This window comes from Herpailurus yagouaroundi, unplaced genomic scaffold (assembly GCF_014898765.1).
Source record: "Herpailurus yagouaroundi ecotype Mexico unplaced genomic scaffold, PumYag 355, whole genome shotgun sequence".
NCBI classification, from domain to species: domain Eukaryota; kingdom Metazoa; phylum Chordata; class Mammalia; order Carnivora; family Felidae; genus Herpailurus; species Herpailurus yagouaroundi.
This window is the reverse complement of record NW_024412572.1, coordinates 2,284,542-2,301,804: the sequence shown is the minus strand read 5'-3', so window position 1 is coordinate 2,301,804 and position 17,263 is coordinate 2,284,542. Positions and strand designations below refer to the sequence as shown.

At 47.8% G+C, this 17,263-nt stretch overlaps 1 protein-coding gene across 1 annotated transcript in view; it reads left to right on the top strand.

Moving 5' to 3' along the window:
- The window catches only part of CD9 (CD9 molecule), a 34,123-nt gene extending 24,092 nt beyond the window's left edge, over positions 1-10,031 (top strand). Inside the window, exons 3-8 of the mRNA XM_040462987.1 lie at positions 4,602-4,699; positions 5,425-5,499; positions 7,058-7,156; positions 7,310-7,399; positions 8,060-8,143; positions 9,480-10,031. Coding sequence (XP_040318921.1) covers positions 4,602-4,699; positions 5,425-5,499; positions 7,058-7,156; positions 7,310-7,399; positions 8,060-8,143; positions 9,480-9,545 — 512 coding nt within the window. The 3' untranslated portion in view covers positions 9,546-10,031. The remainder of the gene's footprint in view (positions 1-4,601; positions 4,700-5,424; positions 5,500-7,057; positions 7,157-7,309; positions 7,400-8,059; positions 8,144-9,479) is intronic.
- The last annotated feature ends 7,232 nt before the right edge of the window (positions 10,032-17,263 follow it).

The following is a 17,263-nucleotide window of genomic DNA, read 5'->3' as shown; positions in this document are numbered from 1 at the left end:
ATGGGGTGGAGAAGGTGCACAGGGTGGCAGAAGAGTGATGAGCACACGGGTGGAGGAGGCACAGCCTGCCTCTGGGAATCTCACAAGATGCAGGAGGCCAGTGTTCCTACCTGAAGTGACCAGGAAGGTGACTTGAAGGCACAGTCCCAAAGACACTCAGGGATTTCTAGTTGGAGGCCAGTGGCCATCACCCCCTCGGATCTAACAGAGGACTGTTGACGCTTTGCTTCCCCAGGAAAGGGCTCCACTTTGGTGATTGTATTCTGCTTGCAGAAGCCCAAGCAAAGGAGGGTAATTCAGGTGACACTAGAACATCAGTCAGACGAGTGACCGCCTGGGTTTGGCTAGGCCTTGCAATTCACCAAGTGCTCTGGGAAACTGAGTCATCGTCATCCATGGGCAAAGGGCCAAGGAGGCTCCATTCTGTGTGTCCCCTTCCCCCTTGAGCTGTGACACCAGCCTTTGTATTGGCCCATGGCCCCTCTTCCAGCAGAGTGTCAGCTCCACCCCTGCCGATATTCCCAGCATCGTGGGGTGACCGTACCTGGCACTGGGGCACTAACCATCTGCGGGGCAGCCCCCAGGCCAGCCTGACCACACAACTGGCCCTTCAGAAAACCTGAAGGACCCAGGGGTGTCTTTTCTCCAGGGGGGCAACAGCTTCTAAAATAAAGAAAGAACACGTAACCAGGCAGAGAAGCAAGTTAAAAATGAAACTTTCCAACATTCAGAACAGTCAGTAGTGAATCCAGAACAGCTGACAGCCTTATATGGGCCTTCTCTCCAATTCAGGCCCTGGGAGATTCAGCCCGTCAGCAGTATCTGTAATCCCAGGCCGCAAACATGTTGGGGAACTTCATTTTCTTGGTCCGGGGCCAGCAGCCCTTCTTAACTCCTTGGTGTCCTTCCAGAACCATCACCGCTAAATGAGGACATCTGGGGGCTCCAGCCAGAGGCCACAGATGGCCACCCCTCCCCAGGGTCATTCCTCTCTTTATGACAAGGCACCTGATAATTTCCAGAATACATGGCTTTTGCCCTCTGCGAGCTAGGGCAGTTAGCGGCCTCGGGCAGTTTGTTTTGTTGCCCTGTGCCTGGTTCTCCCCATCCTGAAACTGGCAGAGCTTACACACCCCACACCTCTCTGAGACAGAGAACTACCTACCGGGCTTGGCTTGTTAGTGTGAATGGCCATCGGTGGAAGGAAGCAGGACGGAGAGAGAGAGCCAGTGGGGAGCCGCGTAGGGTTCCTTTGAACCCCCGACTGAGTCTTTGGAGACAATAAACTGTTCTAAGTTGCGAGATGGGCTTGGGGTGATGCCAAGAGGCTGATGTGTCACTCTGTCGCCGAAGCCCAGAGTCCTGATACACAGGGGAAAAGAATGCTCAGTTTCGTGTATAAAAGGACACCCGGGCATTTGCTTCTGCTGCACCAAAAGCTTTTTCTCTCTGGCTAGGCCTGCACTGTCAGCCTGAAAAAGGAAGAATAAACAGCCCTTAAGCAAATTAATACAGTAATCCTGGAGAAGGCTCCGTGACAAATAACTTTTTCCATGAGTCAGACAGAAAGCTAACATTCACTTGTTTTATAAAGGGGAACACGTTGTCATTTATCATTGCCGGCCTTTGCTAACAAGCTCAGGATGCAGGCGAGGAGGAGCCTTTCCAAAGGGAAGCCCTGCGTGGCCCTGTAAGAGGCCGCCAAGTCTTCCAGTGGTTCTCTCCCTCCCCCCCCCGCGCCCCCCCCCCGGCGGGGGGAAAGGGGGGAGGTGTGGCTTGCAGATGAGCCCCCGCTCCAGTTTGATGGCTGGTGCTAAAATCCCCATGGACAGCCACCAGGGGGTTGCTTGTCTTCATCCCCAGCTGAAGAGGGTAAGCCAAGACACCCCAGATTGGCAGCTACCTGAGCAAGATTTAAACCCAACAAGACCCTTTGTCCTACAAGCTTCATCTGCTGAGCCCAAGAAATGGATGTTTATAATTAACCAAGAAGCCCATTAGGAGGAGAATGTTCGTTCTCTCTCTCTCTCTCTCTCTCTCTCCCCCCCCCTCTCTCCCCCTCTCCCTCTCCCCCTCTCTCCCTCTCTCTCTATGCATGGGAAAGCTTTTTCCTTTAGTGTAGCTCCCTACTGCTGCTTATCCAACTCTCCTGACTTCTGCCAAGGCTGTCCCGGCTTATGAACTGGGGTCTGGACTTAGAGAAAACATGTCTGTCTGTTCATTCCCACTGACTCTATTCCATGTGCTTGTAAATCCTTTTGATCTCTTAATACGCCCTATTTATTCAGCCCCTGCCGCAGAGCTCAAAGGAGTGACCCTCATCCTTCGTTGTCTTGCCCCAGTGAGATGGGGAGAAACCAGGGCCATCTGACTGACTACTGCAGCTCACTGGTGGCCCCATGGCAGAGCCTGAAGCTGAGGGAGGCCGCCCCTCCCACGGCACCCATGCAGTGCACCCGTGGCCCCACAGTATCGAACGGCCCAGGAGGATAGGACTTGACTCCAGGACAGGCTGCATTTGTCCCCTTGCCCAGTCTGGGCCAGGCATGCATGGGAACAATACCCATATTCATACAACATAGGGGTTTGCCAGTAAACCCATGTGACCTGACATCACGACAGATGTGGGGGGAAAAGGCAGAGACACAAATGCTCCCTTGTGTGTGCTCTGCTGGGTGCTGCCCGTGAACCTCAGCTGCAGGCAGACTGCACGGTTTGTTGCCTGCAAAGCCTCGGCCCCGGGACTGGGGGTGCAGATGTGGGACAGTGAGGTCACTGTGACACCTGCCAAGGTTCTCACTGCAGTACCCTGTTGTGTATTGTGTGGAAACATCGCAGACACTCTCTCTCAGCTTCAGCCCTGCACTTCAAGGAAGTCTCCCTAGTCCCAGTTCGTAGGGAGGGTTCCGCGAGTATGTAAAAATTCATCACTGTGGTTATTAATAATTGTCATTCATCCTCCGTATTACTAAGACTAGCAGTAGCTAGCATTTGTTGTGCACATTTGGGTTAGATCACTTAATCTTTACAACAATCCTTGAGGCAGGCATTAGTACCATCCCCGTTTTGCAGATAGAAAATTATTGCACAGAGAGATTAAGCAGCTTCCCCAGGGTCACAGAGCTGGCTTTCACACCCAGACGTGCTCTCACCATGCGACAGGAGTCCTTCCCAAGGTTGGACAGAATATGCCCGCAAGACAGGGAGGCACACGGGATTGCTCTGCCAGTGTCCCCATGGGGCCTGCATGTTGGGGAGCTGGGAAAGGGGGTGGTCCCTGCAGGACAGCCGCGGCTTTTCAAGAATATAACTGCAAGATGGGTCCGTCTGGGCATTCCTTGGGGGGTTATAGGATGACGAAGGCCAGGCTCCAGTGTGTTCCCCTCCCAGGGGGTTGCTTCATGTTGGGCCTAGGCAGAAGTCACTCCCTTCTCACCGCCTCCCTCTCCCCCCATCAGTTACTCAAACTGACGACTTAGAAACAGGGTCATTCACTCACCCTCCCTTTAAAGGAGGATCCTTTTCAGCCTTCACCTGGGGTAAATGAATTGCAACTGTAAGATCTCTTTAGGGCACTCTAAGGGATGTTTTGAAATGTTCTAGCCACCAACCTCTCATTCTAATGATAAAGAAACCGAGGCCCAGAGAGGGAGAGCGTCTTCCCCATGATCACACAGCAGTTAGCAATGTTGAGATCAAAACAAGGGTCTTCTGACACCAGGGCTGTGTTCTTTGCACTAGAGCAAGTACCCCTACCTTTGCCAACCTGTGCCGCTGGGTGTTACTAACTGCACATGCCTCACCGCCACCTGGAAGCAGGGCAGAGAGGCATCCCTTCTGGGAATGAGGCAGAGCTGGTCCACCTGAGCATGGATGTCTAAGTGTACACAACCCCTTTCCTTTGGAAAACTTGCTCTGACAGACTCTTCTGTCAGGTAGAGGCCAGCAGAAGGCTCATCAGAGTCCCAGGAAGTTAGCCCCAGTTTGGAGGGTCTATTTTAGTTAGTGTGAATGGACTCATCTTGCTGGAAACAGCTGACAAACTGGATCAGTTCACATCCTGAGTCAAACCTGGGGATTCCCATGGGTATCTTTGTCCTGGTTATAGAAGGTAATGAGCACCTTCCAGGAAGGTGAGGGTAAGAGAGGGGTGAGGGCTTAATGGGGCAGGGTCCTAGAAAAGAGATTGGTGGGGAGGAGACTTAAAAGCAGAGGTGGAAGAGGCTGTTTTGTTGTTGTTGTTGTTGTTGTTGTTGTTGTTGTTGTTTTATTTTTTAATGTTTATTTTTGAGAGAGAGACAGAGACAGAACATGAGTGGGGAAGGGGCAGAGAGAGAGGGAGACACAGAATCTGAAGCAGGCCGCAGGCTCTGAGCTGTCAGCACAGAGCCCTATGTGGGGCTCAAACTCAGGAACTGCGAGATCATGACCTGAGCCGAAGTCGGGTGCTTAACTGACTGAGCCACCCAGGAGCCCCAAGGAGGCTGTTTTTAAGGATGGGGGGCAGCACAGATTCTTAGAGGGGGGATAAAGAATTGCAGCACATGTCTGGGTCTCAACAACAATGACCCCATGCCTTGCCCTCTGCTCTCTGTCCTCAGGAGTTTATATTCTGATTGGAGCTGGTGCCCTCATGATGCTGGTGGGTTTCCTGGGCTGCTGTGGGGCCGTGCAAGAGTCCCAGTGCATGCTGGGATTGGTGAGTACCCCTTCTGCTCCCCACAGCCACTCTGACCCAAGGGCCCCGCCCCCAAGATCTCATAGAACAGATGGGGTGGGATGGGGTCCAGAGGGTACCTTAAAGGCATGAGCTATCCTCAGCCCCCACAGTGTTGCTCCATTCCAGGCCCCACCCCAGCCTCCTAGCCAGGTAGCCATCTTGCCCTCCTCCCCTGTAGTGATGCCTTGCTTCTCTTCTGTTCTGGAGCCTCTCTGTCTTATCACTTCCTTTAGGCGACTAAATGCCAGGACTTTGTTTTCCCCCTTTTCGAGGACCACGTTTGCTTTTTTTCCCTGAATCCACAGGTACCTTCGCCTTCTCTCATTTTAAAATTTGTTAACAATTTTCTTCAAATTCCAGAGTGCATTCACTTTCTTTATTTCCTCAAATCCCTGTGGGTTTTGTGAGTGAGCGATCGTATCTTATCACTGACTCTATAATTAACACCTTAGGAATATCAATTCTGGGGTCAGCTGTGCCCCATTCTTTCCTCCTGAATGGGAATCTCTTCCTACTACTGCTTTCGCTCCTCGCCTTGGCTCAATGCTCACAGTTCCATAAATTTCTTCCATCCCTTCCAGGCTGTTCATTTGCGCCCCCAGATGCCCAACTCCCAGGGAGTTATTCCTCCTTATCCTCCGGAATACCCTTTGTGGTTGGCTGGCTGGGATTTCCCCTCATCTTACCCCTTCTTTGCCTTCTAGTTCTTTGGCTTCCTCTTGGTGATATTTGCCATTGAAATAGCTGCGGCCATCTGGGGCTATTCCCACAAAGATGAGGTAGGTGTCTCCCATAAGATCTCTCGGGAGTGATACAGGTTTCGGAATTCGGGGGTGGGAATGATGAGAGTGACAGGTGTCTCAGCTGGCCACTTTGGTCAGCTTTCAGCCATCAAACATGCTCCTACTTCACCACGCTCCCACATGCCCAGCAGAGTGTGAGCTCCCCCAGGGCAGGCGATGTGGGTGTGGTGCCAGCCACAGCTTCCAGTTCCCTGAATGGTGCTGGCACGGAGCAGATATTCAAGAAATACTCATCAGGTCTGTGTGTGTATGTGTCTCGCACCTCAGCAGCCCTGTCCCCGACTCCTCTGGAAGGATGGCTTAGGAAAATGAGCCTCTGCGAGGGCTGGAGCCCCCTGCTCCTTCACCTAGTCTATGAATATGTGCCACCATGAGCCAAGTGCTGGCCAGACCCAGTGTGGGTCCAGTGATACACAAGCTGTGGTCCCCTCGCTTTCCATCCAAATATGCATTTGGAGAATGCATATATGCAAATATGCACTCGGAGAAGTGTCCTAGAAGTCATTTATATCCAGAAGTTCCATGGGGTTTGAGAAGGCGGCATGCCAACAGGAAATCTCTTCTGGCTTCATGGAGAAGGGGACACTCACCTAAATCTTGGATGAGAGAAAGGATTTCAGGAGGAAAGTTGGTGGGAGACCCAGTACTTTCCGGCAGAGACAGCTGAATGTGGGGTCCGATGGGGAGCCACTGAGGGAGGAGTTGTGGGCCAGGATGGGCCATATCAGAACCGTGTATTAGGAAAGGCAGTCTTGGCATGTTTAGCAAGAGAGAGAAGAGACGAGAGACTGGATGCAGGAACCCTGTTTAAAAAAAAAAAAAAAAGATTTAATTATCCAGATGTAAATGCTACAACTGAAGAAAGAGGAAGGGGTGATCACGACAGCTGCTGGAGAAATTCTGGATGTTGGTCAGTTAATTAATTGATTGGGGGCGGGGGGGGGGGGCAAGGGACAGGCATTTGTTAAACTAAGGTGTACTGAGGTACCCAGTACTCTGTGCCAGACACTGCGCTAAGGGCTTATCATGCAGCATCTCATTTAAGTCCTCACAATAACCACTGAGGCACGGACTCTTATAATCTCCATCCTACATATGCAGAAACTGAAGTACAGAGAGGTTTAGTAACTTGCCAAAAGTCACACAGCCTCTAAGTGAAAAAGAAAAGCTGCAAGCCTGAAGAACTAGCCCGGTCAGGAGTAGAATTTTTTTTATTATTATTATTGTTCTTTAGATTGAGGAGAGTCCATTCGGTACACAAGTAGAGGAGAAGTTACCAACTGGGGCAGGAGGGACCTGCCAAAGGTGCAAGAGAAGAAGGGAAAACCGGATTGGGTTCCTAGGGACGTGGGAGGAGACGAGAAGGGCGCCGGAGGTGCTGGGAGAGGCAGGACCAGTCTGGTGGCTTCAGTCTGCTCAGTGACATTTTCCAAGCACAAGAATTTGTTGGCTGAGCGTGAACAAGATGGAACAGGTGACGTTTATATGTTCTTGAAAAAGCCATATCTGCCCCGCTCTCGTCCGCCCATCGTAGGTGATTCAGGAAGTCCAGGAGTTTTACAAGGACACCTACAACAAGCTGAAATCCAAGGATGAGCCCCAGCGGGACACCCTGAAAGCCATCCACTATGCGGTATGTCACCTGCGCCAACACCGCGACCCTCGCTGACCTTCCGTCAGAACGCACGTGCACACGGGGTACTGGTTGCACCAGCCTGTGCATCTCCATTCCAATCATCCTTTTTTGTTTGTTTCTCTCGCCCCATCCCTGCGCTTCCCCCTGCAGCTGGACTGCTGTGGTTTGGCTGGTGGAGTAGAACAGTTTATCTCCGACATCTGCCCCCAAAAGGATATACTGTCATCCATCACAGTGAAGGTAAACTTAAAAACCCAATGAAGGTAAACTGTTGCGCCCTGGCCCCGCTGCTCTGGACAGATCCCACAAGGGTTGAAGTGAAACCTTGCCCTCTTGTTCTGGGAAGACAGGCATCTAAGTGCTTCAGAACTACGCCTTCCACCTGCGGAAGAGCCCCGTGGCAGCCATGTCTTTCTTCCCCTCCCTGGGGCCTCTGTTTCCTCCAGGGCAGCAAAACAAAGGCCAGACCAGGGAAACAGCAAAGTGTTCTAGTGGCACCTGGATCTGCCAGCTGCTGGCTTCTATCCCGCCTCCCCCAGCTGTGCTCTGAATTCTGCACTCCCGCTTCTTAGACGTACAAACAGCTCACGACTGTAAGCTAGAGCTCATGTCCACACTTCAGAATAATGGGAAGTAGCCTGATGGCCTGATAAGAAATAGGCCCCAAAGCAGGTGCTTCCCCTTCTTCCTTCCCTTATTTCTTACCCAGACTTTAAGGACCCACCTCCATATCTCTTGGTTCTCCTTTCCATCCGCCAGTCAGGACACCTGAGCACTCCTGTCCTCGGCCCTTTCTCCCGGATCCCCAATGTCCTGGTGTGACACAGGTGCTGAGGGAGGGGGGAGGTGTGCCTGGAGCAGGGATTGTGTGTGACCCAAGTCTTGGTTTGCCCCCCTAAGCCCTGCCCTGAGGCCATCAAAGAAGTCTTTCACAACAAATTCCACATCATCGGCGCAGTGGGCATTGGGATTGCTGTGGTGATGGTGAGTATTGACAACGTGGGGAGGGAATGATGTCACAGCGATTAACATCTGTGAAGCACATAGTCTGCCCAGGCACTGTTTTAATGAATCAATTCATTCATCCATTAATTTAATCCTCACCATACTTATGAGATGGGAGCTGTTAGTATTCCCATTTTACAGACCAGGGAGTAGAGGGACAGGTCGAGTTGATCAAAGCCTCTGAGCTCGTGAGTGAAGCATCTGAGATTTGAGCTCTGTGCGTCTCCAGAATGCATTCTTCTAACCCTTAGGGTTCAGGGGGCAAATGTGAGGGGATGCTGGTCCTGCTGGTCCATGAACCACGCTTTGAGCAGCAAGGGTGTAGATCACCCAGCCCTGTTAGTGATCCTGAGGTAATCTTTAGGACTTGTTTTTGTTATGTGCCTGCTTTTCTTTTCCCAGAGAAAGTAGTTCAGTGAAAGTTACATGGACAGGAATTACTTCACACACAAACATCACACCCATAGTCTGAAAGGCACGCAAAGGTGGACAACCAGAGGGAAGATTCCAGGCTTCAAATAATCTACTGTCTTGCTAATCAGCCCTAGAAACCATTAAGTGCAAACAAGGTTCCCTGGGGTTACTCTCTCATTCCCCAAGAGGGGCCTTCCTCTGCCCCAGTAAGACTATCCCGAGAAAGTGAGAATTCTTTCCTTTCTTAGTGGTTATTTACACCTAAGAAAGGCTTTGAGGCAGCTTTCAGTAAAAGGCGTAATAATACCTTTTAAAATAGAATATAAAACAGACATTCACAAAGATGGGAAGTACAAGCCTATGTGGATTATCGGAACGTCTGGCATTTGAGCATTAAATTTAGCTCTGCATTGGGGCGCCTGGGTGGCTCAGTTGGCTGAGCGGCTGACTTCAACTCGGGTCATGATCTCACAGTTTGTAAGTTCAAGCCCCTCATCAACCCCTGCTGACAGCAAGTGAGCCCTCTTCCAATCGTCTGTCCCCCCCCACCGCCCCCCACCCCCTTCACGCTCTCTCAAAACTAAATAAAACTTTTTTTTTTTTTTTAATTCTAAATTTAGCTCTGAGCTTATTTGTCACACTCTGGAAGTTCTTCAGGGAAGTTGCTTGTGCAGTTTACATTGACAAGTGGCTGCAGACCCTCAGAATCCCACCAGTCAGCGGCTCTCCCCATTAGAGCCAGCTAGCCTCCGTCTCTCCTGCTTTGGCACACTGTACATGCCTGACCATGCAGTCACCATTCTTCTCGTTTGTCTTGGCCCAAATGACTCCTGTCTTTCCTGTCCCTCAACCTTCCCTGAGCCACGCCACCCTGTTCCTCATGTTCCTTTCTGTCTTCTAGATATTTGGCATGATCTTCAGTATGATCCTGTGCTGTGCTATCCGCAGGAGCCGAGAGATGGTCTAGAGTCAGCTTGTACCCCTGAGCAGGAAAGCCCACCCCTAGAAATTGTTGCTTATTTTCCTAGGGTTTTGTTTTATTGTGTTTTTGGGGGGGGGGTTTTTTGGGTTTTTTTTTTTTGGTGTTGTATTGTTTTTGTTTTTATTTTTTTGCCACTAACGTTAGTATTCATTCCGCATTGCTAAACAAAAGTTATCCCGTGTTTGTGTTTTTAATGCTTTATTCAATATTGGTATTTGTAGTTGAGAGATTTGGGGATTTGGTTTGCTTTGGTTTACATTTTTTGGTTGTTTGTTTTTGCTTATTATGTTAAGCAGAAATCCTGCAATGAAAGGTACTATATTTGCTAGACTCTAGACAAAAGATATTGTACATAAAGAGAATTTTTTTTGTCTTTAAATAGATAAAAAAATGTCTATCAAACTTAATCAGGTTGTAACTTATGTTGAAGACAATTTGATACATAATAAATGATGATGACAATATCCTCGACTCGTTTTTGGTTTCTGCTTCCTTTATTTTTTTACAGCTATTTATTTTTCACATGTCTTTCAACTGCTGTTTTGTCTAACTGCATTTATATGAGAAATAGGTTGGGAGGTTGGTCTCCCTACGTGACTAATGAAGAAAGCGAGAGATGAAGGGATTTTGATCCAAGATCACACAATTATTAACATTTATTTAGCTCTGAATTGGGGCACCTGGTGTGGAGTCCACACCAGAACCTAGCCCACGACTCCTCCTTGTAGCATTAGGTTGTATCTTGGGGGGGCAACAGTAAACGCGACTCCCTGATGGGAGGGACTTTGCTTTATTCACTGCTGTGCCCCAAGCACCTAGAGCCTATTGTCTAGTGCATAGTAGGTGCTCAGTAAGTATTTGTTATCCATTAATATTCATTGGTTGAATAAATGAGAGCATATACATCGGGGTTTGATCAGGGAAGCAAGATATTGATGTTAAATATTATATATAATTTCCATCCTATATATCCATTATATATATATAATACATATAATATATAATACATATTTATAATGTGTGTGTGTGTGTGTGTGTGTGTGTGTGTGTGTGTAATTTGCTACAGGGATTTGACCTTGGACAATCATTGGAGTTGCTTACACAGTTTCTTTAAGACCATTGTCTTTGTGGGGTTCCTGGGTGGTTCAGTCAGTTAAGCTTCTGACTCTTTTTTTTTTTTTTTTTTTTAATTTTTTTTTTCAACGTTTATTTATTTTTGGGACAGAGAGAGACAGAGCATGAACGGGGGAGGGGCAGAGAGAGAGGGAGACACAGAATCGGAAACAGGCTCCAGGCTCTGAGCCATCAGCCCAGAGCCCGACACGGGGCTCGAACTCAGCTTCTGACTCTTGATGTCATCTCAGGTCTTGATCTCAGGGTGGTGAGTTCCAGCCTGGAGTTTAAAAAATAAATAAATAAATAAATAAATAAATAAATAAATAAATAAAATCCATTGTTTTTGCATTTGACACTGGATCTTGAAGCCCACAGGGCAGACAGTCAGGAAGGCAAGAAGATGGATGTAGTTGGGGAGAGTAAGAACAGGCCAGAAGTCGAACATGAGTTAGCACCCATGAGGACAAACAAATCTGTATCAATTCTTATTCCTCTGATGGTGGTGTGGGTCCTACAGAGGCCAGGACCCTATGTAGTGGAACTAAACACACACTGGCCAGGAGCTCAAGAAGCAGACATGAGCCCTCATAAAAGCAACCGTTTTGTGTGAACTTGAAAATGCCGCCTCATTTCCATCCAGGCCTCCCCTGTGAGGAGGGGGAGAAATCAGCGTAGCAGGCTTGCATCTCCTTGCTGTTCTGTGGCCCCAGGAGCCCTATTAATCTGAGCATTTGAGAGCTAACTGTACCGTTTGAATGTGGAAATAACAGGCCAACTGTTCTTTTTATGACAGTGTGAATGAGACTGTCTTCACTCAGGCATCACAATTCCCGATTAGCTCTAATTCCTGCCCTGTTTGTGACTGCCAGCTCCCTCTAGGAAAAGCGGGTCCCATCCACACACTTTCCACTCTGCTGCCTCGCTGAAAAGTGGATGGACTCAAGAGTGTAACAGCTTGCTACTGCTTCAATCGAGGAACACTTCAGGGTTGTATGCTGTCTGTTCAGTTTGTCATAAAGGACCAATTGGCTAGCTTAAGCGAAAGCTTGAAGTGGTGCCCACAGAACCCAAGAACGGAAACACAGTGGAGCCATAGGAGGTTCCTGGAACTGTGGACTAGGATTCCCTGCAGCTCTGCACTTCTGAGTGCTGTCTTTTGCTCTCCAAAGAGACAAGTATACTTGTCTCTGCTACTCAGTCCACATGGGTTGGAAAAAGCACTAGGCTTGAACCCCCAAGTTCACACAGACAACGTCCAGTGACCTCTCTCAACGTCCGGGAGAGAAAATCTGACACAGTTTTCAGTGGATTATCTATCCCTGACTCCTCAGCGGGCAGCTCGGGGAAGGAGCGCGTGTAGTAAAGACTTGGCCACCCTTTGACCTATAGACGGAGCCTACAACCAGAATAGGAAGGATCGCTGAGAGCTGGCAGACACCCAGAAAGGAGCCAGCTGGTCCACAGAGCCCTTGATCCAGCCCAACAAGCTTGCTCTGACTCCTGGTGGGTGAGTCTAGTTGACGCTCTGCAATTAAGGCAAAACCAAGACGGTCCTGGCTCTCAGGACCTGAAGGGCTTGTGGAACAAAGGCCTTTAGGAAGTTTTAGTCACAAAAGGGCAAGAGACTGCCAACAGCATTAATAGCTGTGGGTCCAGAAGGAACCTCCTTGAGCAAAAGAGGAATGAATACACAGCTGGGTGTATTGGCCTCTTGGTTCAGCTGTGAAAGGCAGTGCAGGGGCTACAAGTTTGAATATAAGGTGGGTAGTAAAGGTTATTAAAGGTTATTACTTTACCTGGTGCCCTTCAAGGACTGAAAGTGCTTTAAAATCCCCAAACTCCGTGCCTTCTAGGCTGGAGCTGAGCGTTGCAAGGGTGGAGGCAAGACCGCAGGCATCCTGGCACTCATTCCATGCTGCTGCCATTTCCCGTGGGAAGAGGTTTTAACCAGTGCATTAGGACACTCCGAAAGGACAGTGTATTTTTGTTCCACTGAAAATTAGGACACCTCCTGAGCTGCTTGGGCCCAGGATAGAGCAGTAGGGGTGGACTTACAGCACCATGAGGCAGATCCATAGCTGGGTGAACACTCCCATGCAAGAGCAGAGATCTATTGGTAGGCTGGGGGCCCTGCTTTGCTCTATCCCCATCAATGTTTTAAATAACTTGGAATATTATCAAATATTATAGGTGTCCCAAAGCTCTGAGGAATACCCAGTAATGTGAGTAACAAAATTATAGTTCAAAGAGATGTTAGGATCTAGAATAATGGATTACGACACCCAAAGGTTATATCTTAACAGGAATAATTAAGTAAATGAAATCAAGCAATCTACATAATGTATTTTAACACAGGTCCTCCTCCTTACACTTGTAGCTGAATAATACGTGAATTGCATGTTTGGCTGGCTAGATGATGGGGGTTTTTCCCCCTTATATATTAAGTCTTGAGGCAACCTCAGGTGTTGAGTTAGCAGTGAGGCACCATATCAAAGATGGCATTTCTGTGATCCTCTTGGCTTCTCCCACTCTGTCACAAGGTAGCTGCCACAGCTCCAAACATCTCTATATTCACAGCAGAAAGTAGGGGAGAAGGGCAAATACTTGCTACAACTACCCCTTTTATCTAAAATGCAAAGGCTTCCCCCAGAAGACTGGAAGCTGACTTCCATTTGTGCATCATTGACCAAAATCTGTCACATGAGTACTCGGATACAAGGGAAGCAGAGAACATGAGTATTTAATTGTTCCAATCTTAGATACAAAGAAGGTGGACAAGGGACGAATGAGTTATGGGTGTTTTTATTCCATTTTAAACTGGGAGGACATAAGGTTTGGGGAAGTTAAGTATTTGCCCCAGGATCATACAGTTAATATATTGAATACAGATTTGAATCCAGTTCTGTTTTTCTCCAGTCTTATTGCACATTTTACACAGTGGTGCCTCCAGGATTAACATCATAAGAGGGATTTTTTTAACAGAAACACACTGGAACCTCTTCTTTTTTTAAAAAAGTTTATTTATTTTTGAGAGAGAGAGAGAGAGAGAGAGACGGAGCACAAGCAGGGAGGGTCAGAGAGAGAGGGAGACACAGAATCCGAAGCAGGCTCCAGGCTCCGAGTTGTCAGCACGGAGCCGATGCGGGACTTGAACTCACGAGCTGCGAGATCATGACCTGAGCCAAAGTTGGACGCTTAACCGACTGAGCCATCCAGGCACCCCTTGGAACACACTGGAACCTCTTGATTAAAATAACTCGTTACATAAATTCAGGATGGAGAAAGAATCTCATTTGAAAAAAGACAAGGAAATGTAGCTTACCACAAACTTAACAGAAGCCAAAACTGTGAGGTGAGGCTATCTGGGGCTCCATCTGGAGAGATAGGTGTCCAGATGGAGGGAGATAATACAGCCACAACAAATGCAGCAGTCAGACCCTAAGGCAGTATGATGCTCCAATCTGGGGGCGCCTCTCCTCAAAAAGTAAGGCAGCTGGAGATGAGGGAGACCTTATTAGGGAGGGGCCTAAAACCATGTCATCCAAAAGGAGAGTGAAAGACCAAGGGATTCTAACCTGGGTGGGGTGGGGGGAACCAACAACACAACAATCTTGGTTTTCAAATATCTAAAGTGCTATAAAGTGGTCCAGCAGCATATGTTGTCCCAGAGGCCACAGTGAGAACTTGTGGTGGAGTTCACAGGGAACAGATGTTGCCTCAATACAAAGAAAACTCCTTAGAACCTTGGACTATCCAACAGAGTAGTGTGCCCCAAAGTGTGAAGGAGGCTCCAGGAGAGGCTGGAGATGGGGTGTGCCAATTCCTGCACCAGTGGGGCCTTGAGGGACTCCTACATCCCTCCCATCTCTAAAATCTTATGAAGATGTAAGTCTCCAAGCAAATACGCAGTGTTGGGGTGGAAGAATTTCCTCTGCCCTTCAAGAGCCTTCCAGCTGGATTAAGAATCAAATTGGCATGTGACAGATTAATAGGAGACAATCAGATTTAATAGCATACATACAGGGAATTCACAGAGACATGGAAATTCCAAAGACAGCCAAGCAACATGATGCTTACATGAGCTAAGGAGAGGGGTAGGGGTTTGAGGATACAAAGGGGAGAAAAACCAAGAAGGTCAATCTCCAATGAGATTCTCCGAGTAATTACACTTGTTGAGGTTGTTCTCCTTCAGCAGGTGTGACCACACTCCAAGAGAGGTAGGATTATGCGTGTGGGTCTCTGAGAAAGGAAAGTTACAGAAAGAGTCTGTGACCCATGAAAAGTCAATGGCAGAGGCAGATACAGCTTCATCAGTCTCAGGCCAGGGATCATCAGCGGCTAAGGACTTTTACACCACCAAGCTAAGTTCTCTTCTCTCCTCTCCTCTCCTCAGGCCATCCCACCCGCCCTCAGTTTTTATGCTAGCTTGGAGACGCCTGAGAAGCTAATGTAATAGTTTTTACTCAATCATTGGCCAGCAGACCCCTGGAGAGCTAATTCAATTTCTTTACTTTTAAATTGGATTTCCCCAAACCATCTGCTTCCCCGCTAGCTGTGCAGACAGAATCAGATCTTATCCCAATGTGGAATCTCTACTCCTCTCCAGGGCTCTAGGAGCCAGAGCTGACCTGGCCAAGCAAGGCAGTGAGGGACCCAGTGAGGTTGTTCCAACATACCCTGTAAGTACAGTCACAGAGTTTGGGCTGTCCAACTGACCCTCAGCATTGTCCCAGGAGTTAGGGAAACATGAGGATTATTCTCTATTCTTTTCTTTTTTAACGTTTATTTATTTTTGGGAGAGAGAGACAGCACAAGTAGGGGAGGGGAAGAGAGAGACAGAGACACAGAATCCAAAGCAGGCCCCAGGCTCTGAACTGTCAGCACAGAGCCCAACACAGAGCTCAAATTCACAAGCTGTGACATCACGACCTGAGCCAAAGTCGGACATGAGCCACCCAGGTGCCCCTCTCTATTTTTAATACATGGGGAAACTGAGGGCCAAAGAAAAGAGGCAGTGACTTGCCCAGGACCACAGAGCTCAACCAAACCTAGAGAAACCCATTGGCTATGGAGGAAAGGTCAGAATGAGACCCTGAAACAGATCTATGTTCGAAGGACGTCCCTTAGCATTCAGCTAGCATCGTCATAGGCCTTGGTTTCTTCATGTGTAAGTATGAGCTGATAAAACCTATCTCACAGGGAAGTTTTGCATATCGAAAGTATTAGAAAGAAGTGAGCTACCAAGCTGTGGAAAAGACATGGAGAAACCTTAAATGCATATCACTAAGTGAAAGAAGCCAATCTGAAAAAGCTACAAACTATGTGATTCCAACTATATGACATTCTGGAAAAGGCAAAACTAAGGAGACAGTGAAAAGGTAATTTGCCAAGAGTTAGAAAGGGAGAGAGAATGAATAGGTGGAGCACAGGAGATTTTTAGGGCAGTCAAACTATTCTGTATGGTACCATATATACTAATGGGTACATGGCATTGTGCACTTGTCAAAACCCGTGGAATGTACAATGCCCAAGTAAACTGTGGTACCCTCAGGTGAACTGCAGACTTGGAGTGATGACAATGTGTCAGCAATGGTTCATCAATTGTAACAAATGTACCGCATCGATGCCAATGTTGATGGTGTGGAAAGTTATACATGTAAGGAGCAGAGGGGAGGAAGAGGTAGTTGGGAACTCTCATTCAGTGTTGCTAAAATTGGTCTAAAATTTAAAAAACAATTTTAAAATTGGGGCACCTGGGTGGCTCAGTCGGTTGGGCGACCGACTTCGGCTCAGGTCATGATCTCACAGTTTATGAGTTCGAGCCCCATGTCGGGCTCTGTGCTGACAGCTCAGAGCCTGGAGCCTGCTTCAGATTCTGTGTCTCCCCTCTCTCTACCCCTCCCCTGCTCATGCTCTGTGTCTCTCTGTCTCTCAATAATGAATAAACGTTAAAAAAAATTTTTTTTAACAATTTTAAAATGTCAATGTGCATGTAACAGGATGATAACATGGAAGTTTCAACTAAGACATCAAGATGTATCTTATAAGATGTCAGAGTGGGGTGCCAGGTGCAAATTTTTTATGGATTCATTTAAACACCAGTTACATGACTCTTGAGCCTACTTACCATGGTGGTACTGGGTGGTGGCAGCTTCCATGAACTTCCACATGAATTTGGGGGCTGTTCATTGGCATGCAGGCCAGAGCAATGATTTTTTTTTTCATTTTACTTTATTTTTCATGATGGTAAGTATACTCTTTAACCTCCATCCCCCATTTTCCTCATCCGTCAACCCACCTCCCCTCTGCTAACCATCAGTTTGTTCTCTATAGTTAAGAGTCTATTTCTTGGTTTCTCTTTCACTTCCCCCCACCCTGCTCATTTGTTTTGTTTTCTAAGTTCCACATATGAATGAGATAATGTGATATTTGTCTTTCTCTGACTGACTAGTTTCACTTAGCGTAATACTCTCTAGCCCTACCCATGTTGTTTGCAAATGGCAAGATTTCATTCTTTCAGATGGCTGAGTAGTATTCCATTATATATATATACATATATACATATATATGTATATATGTATATATAT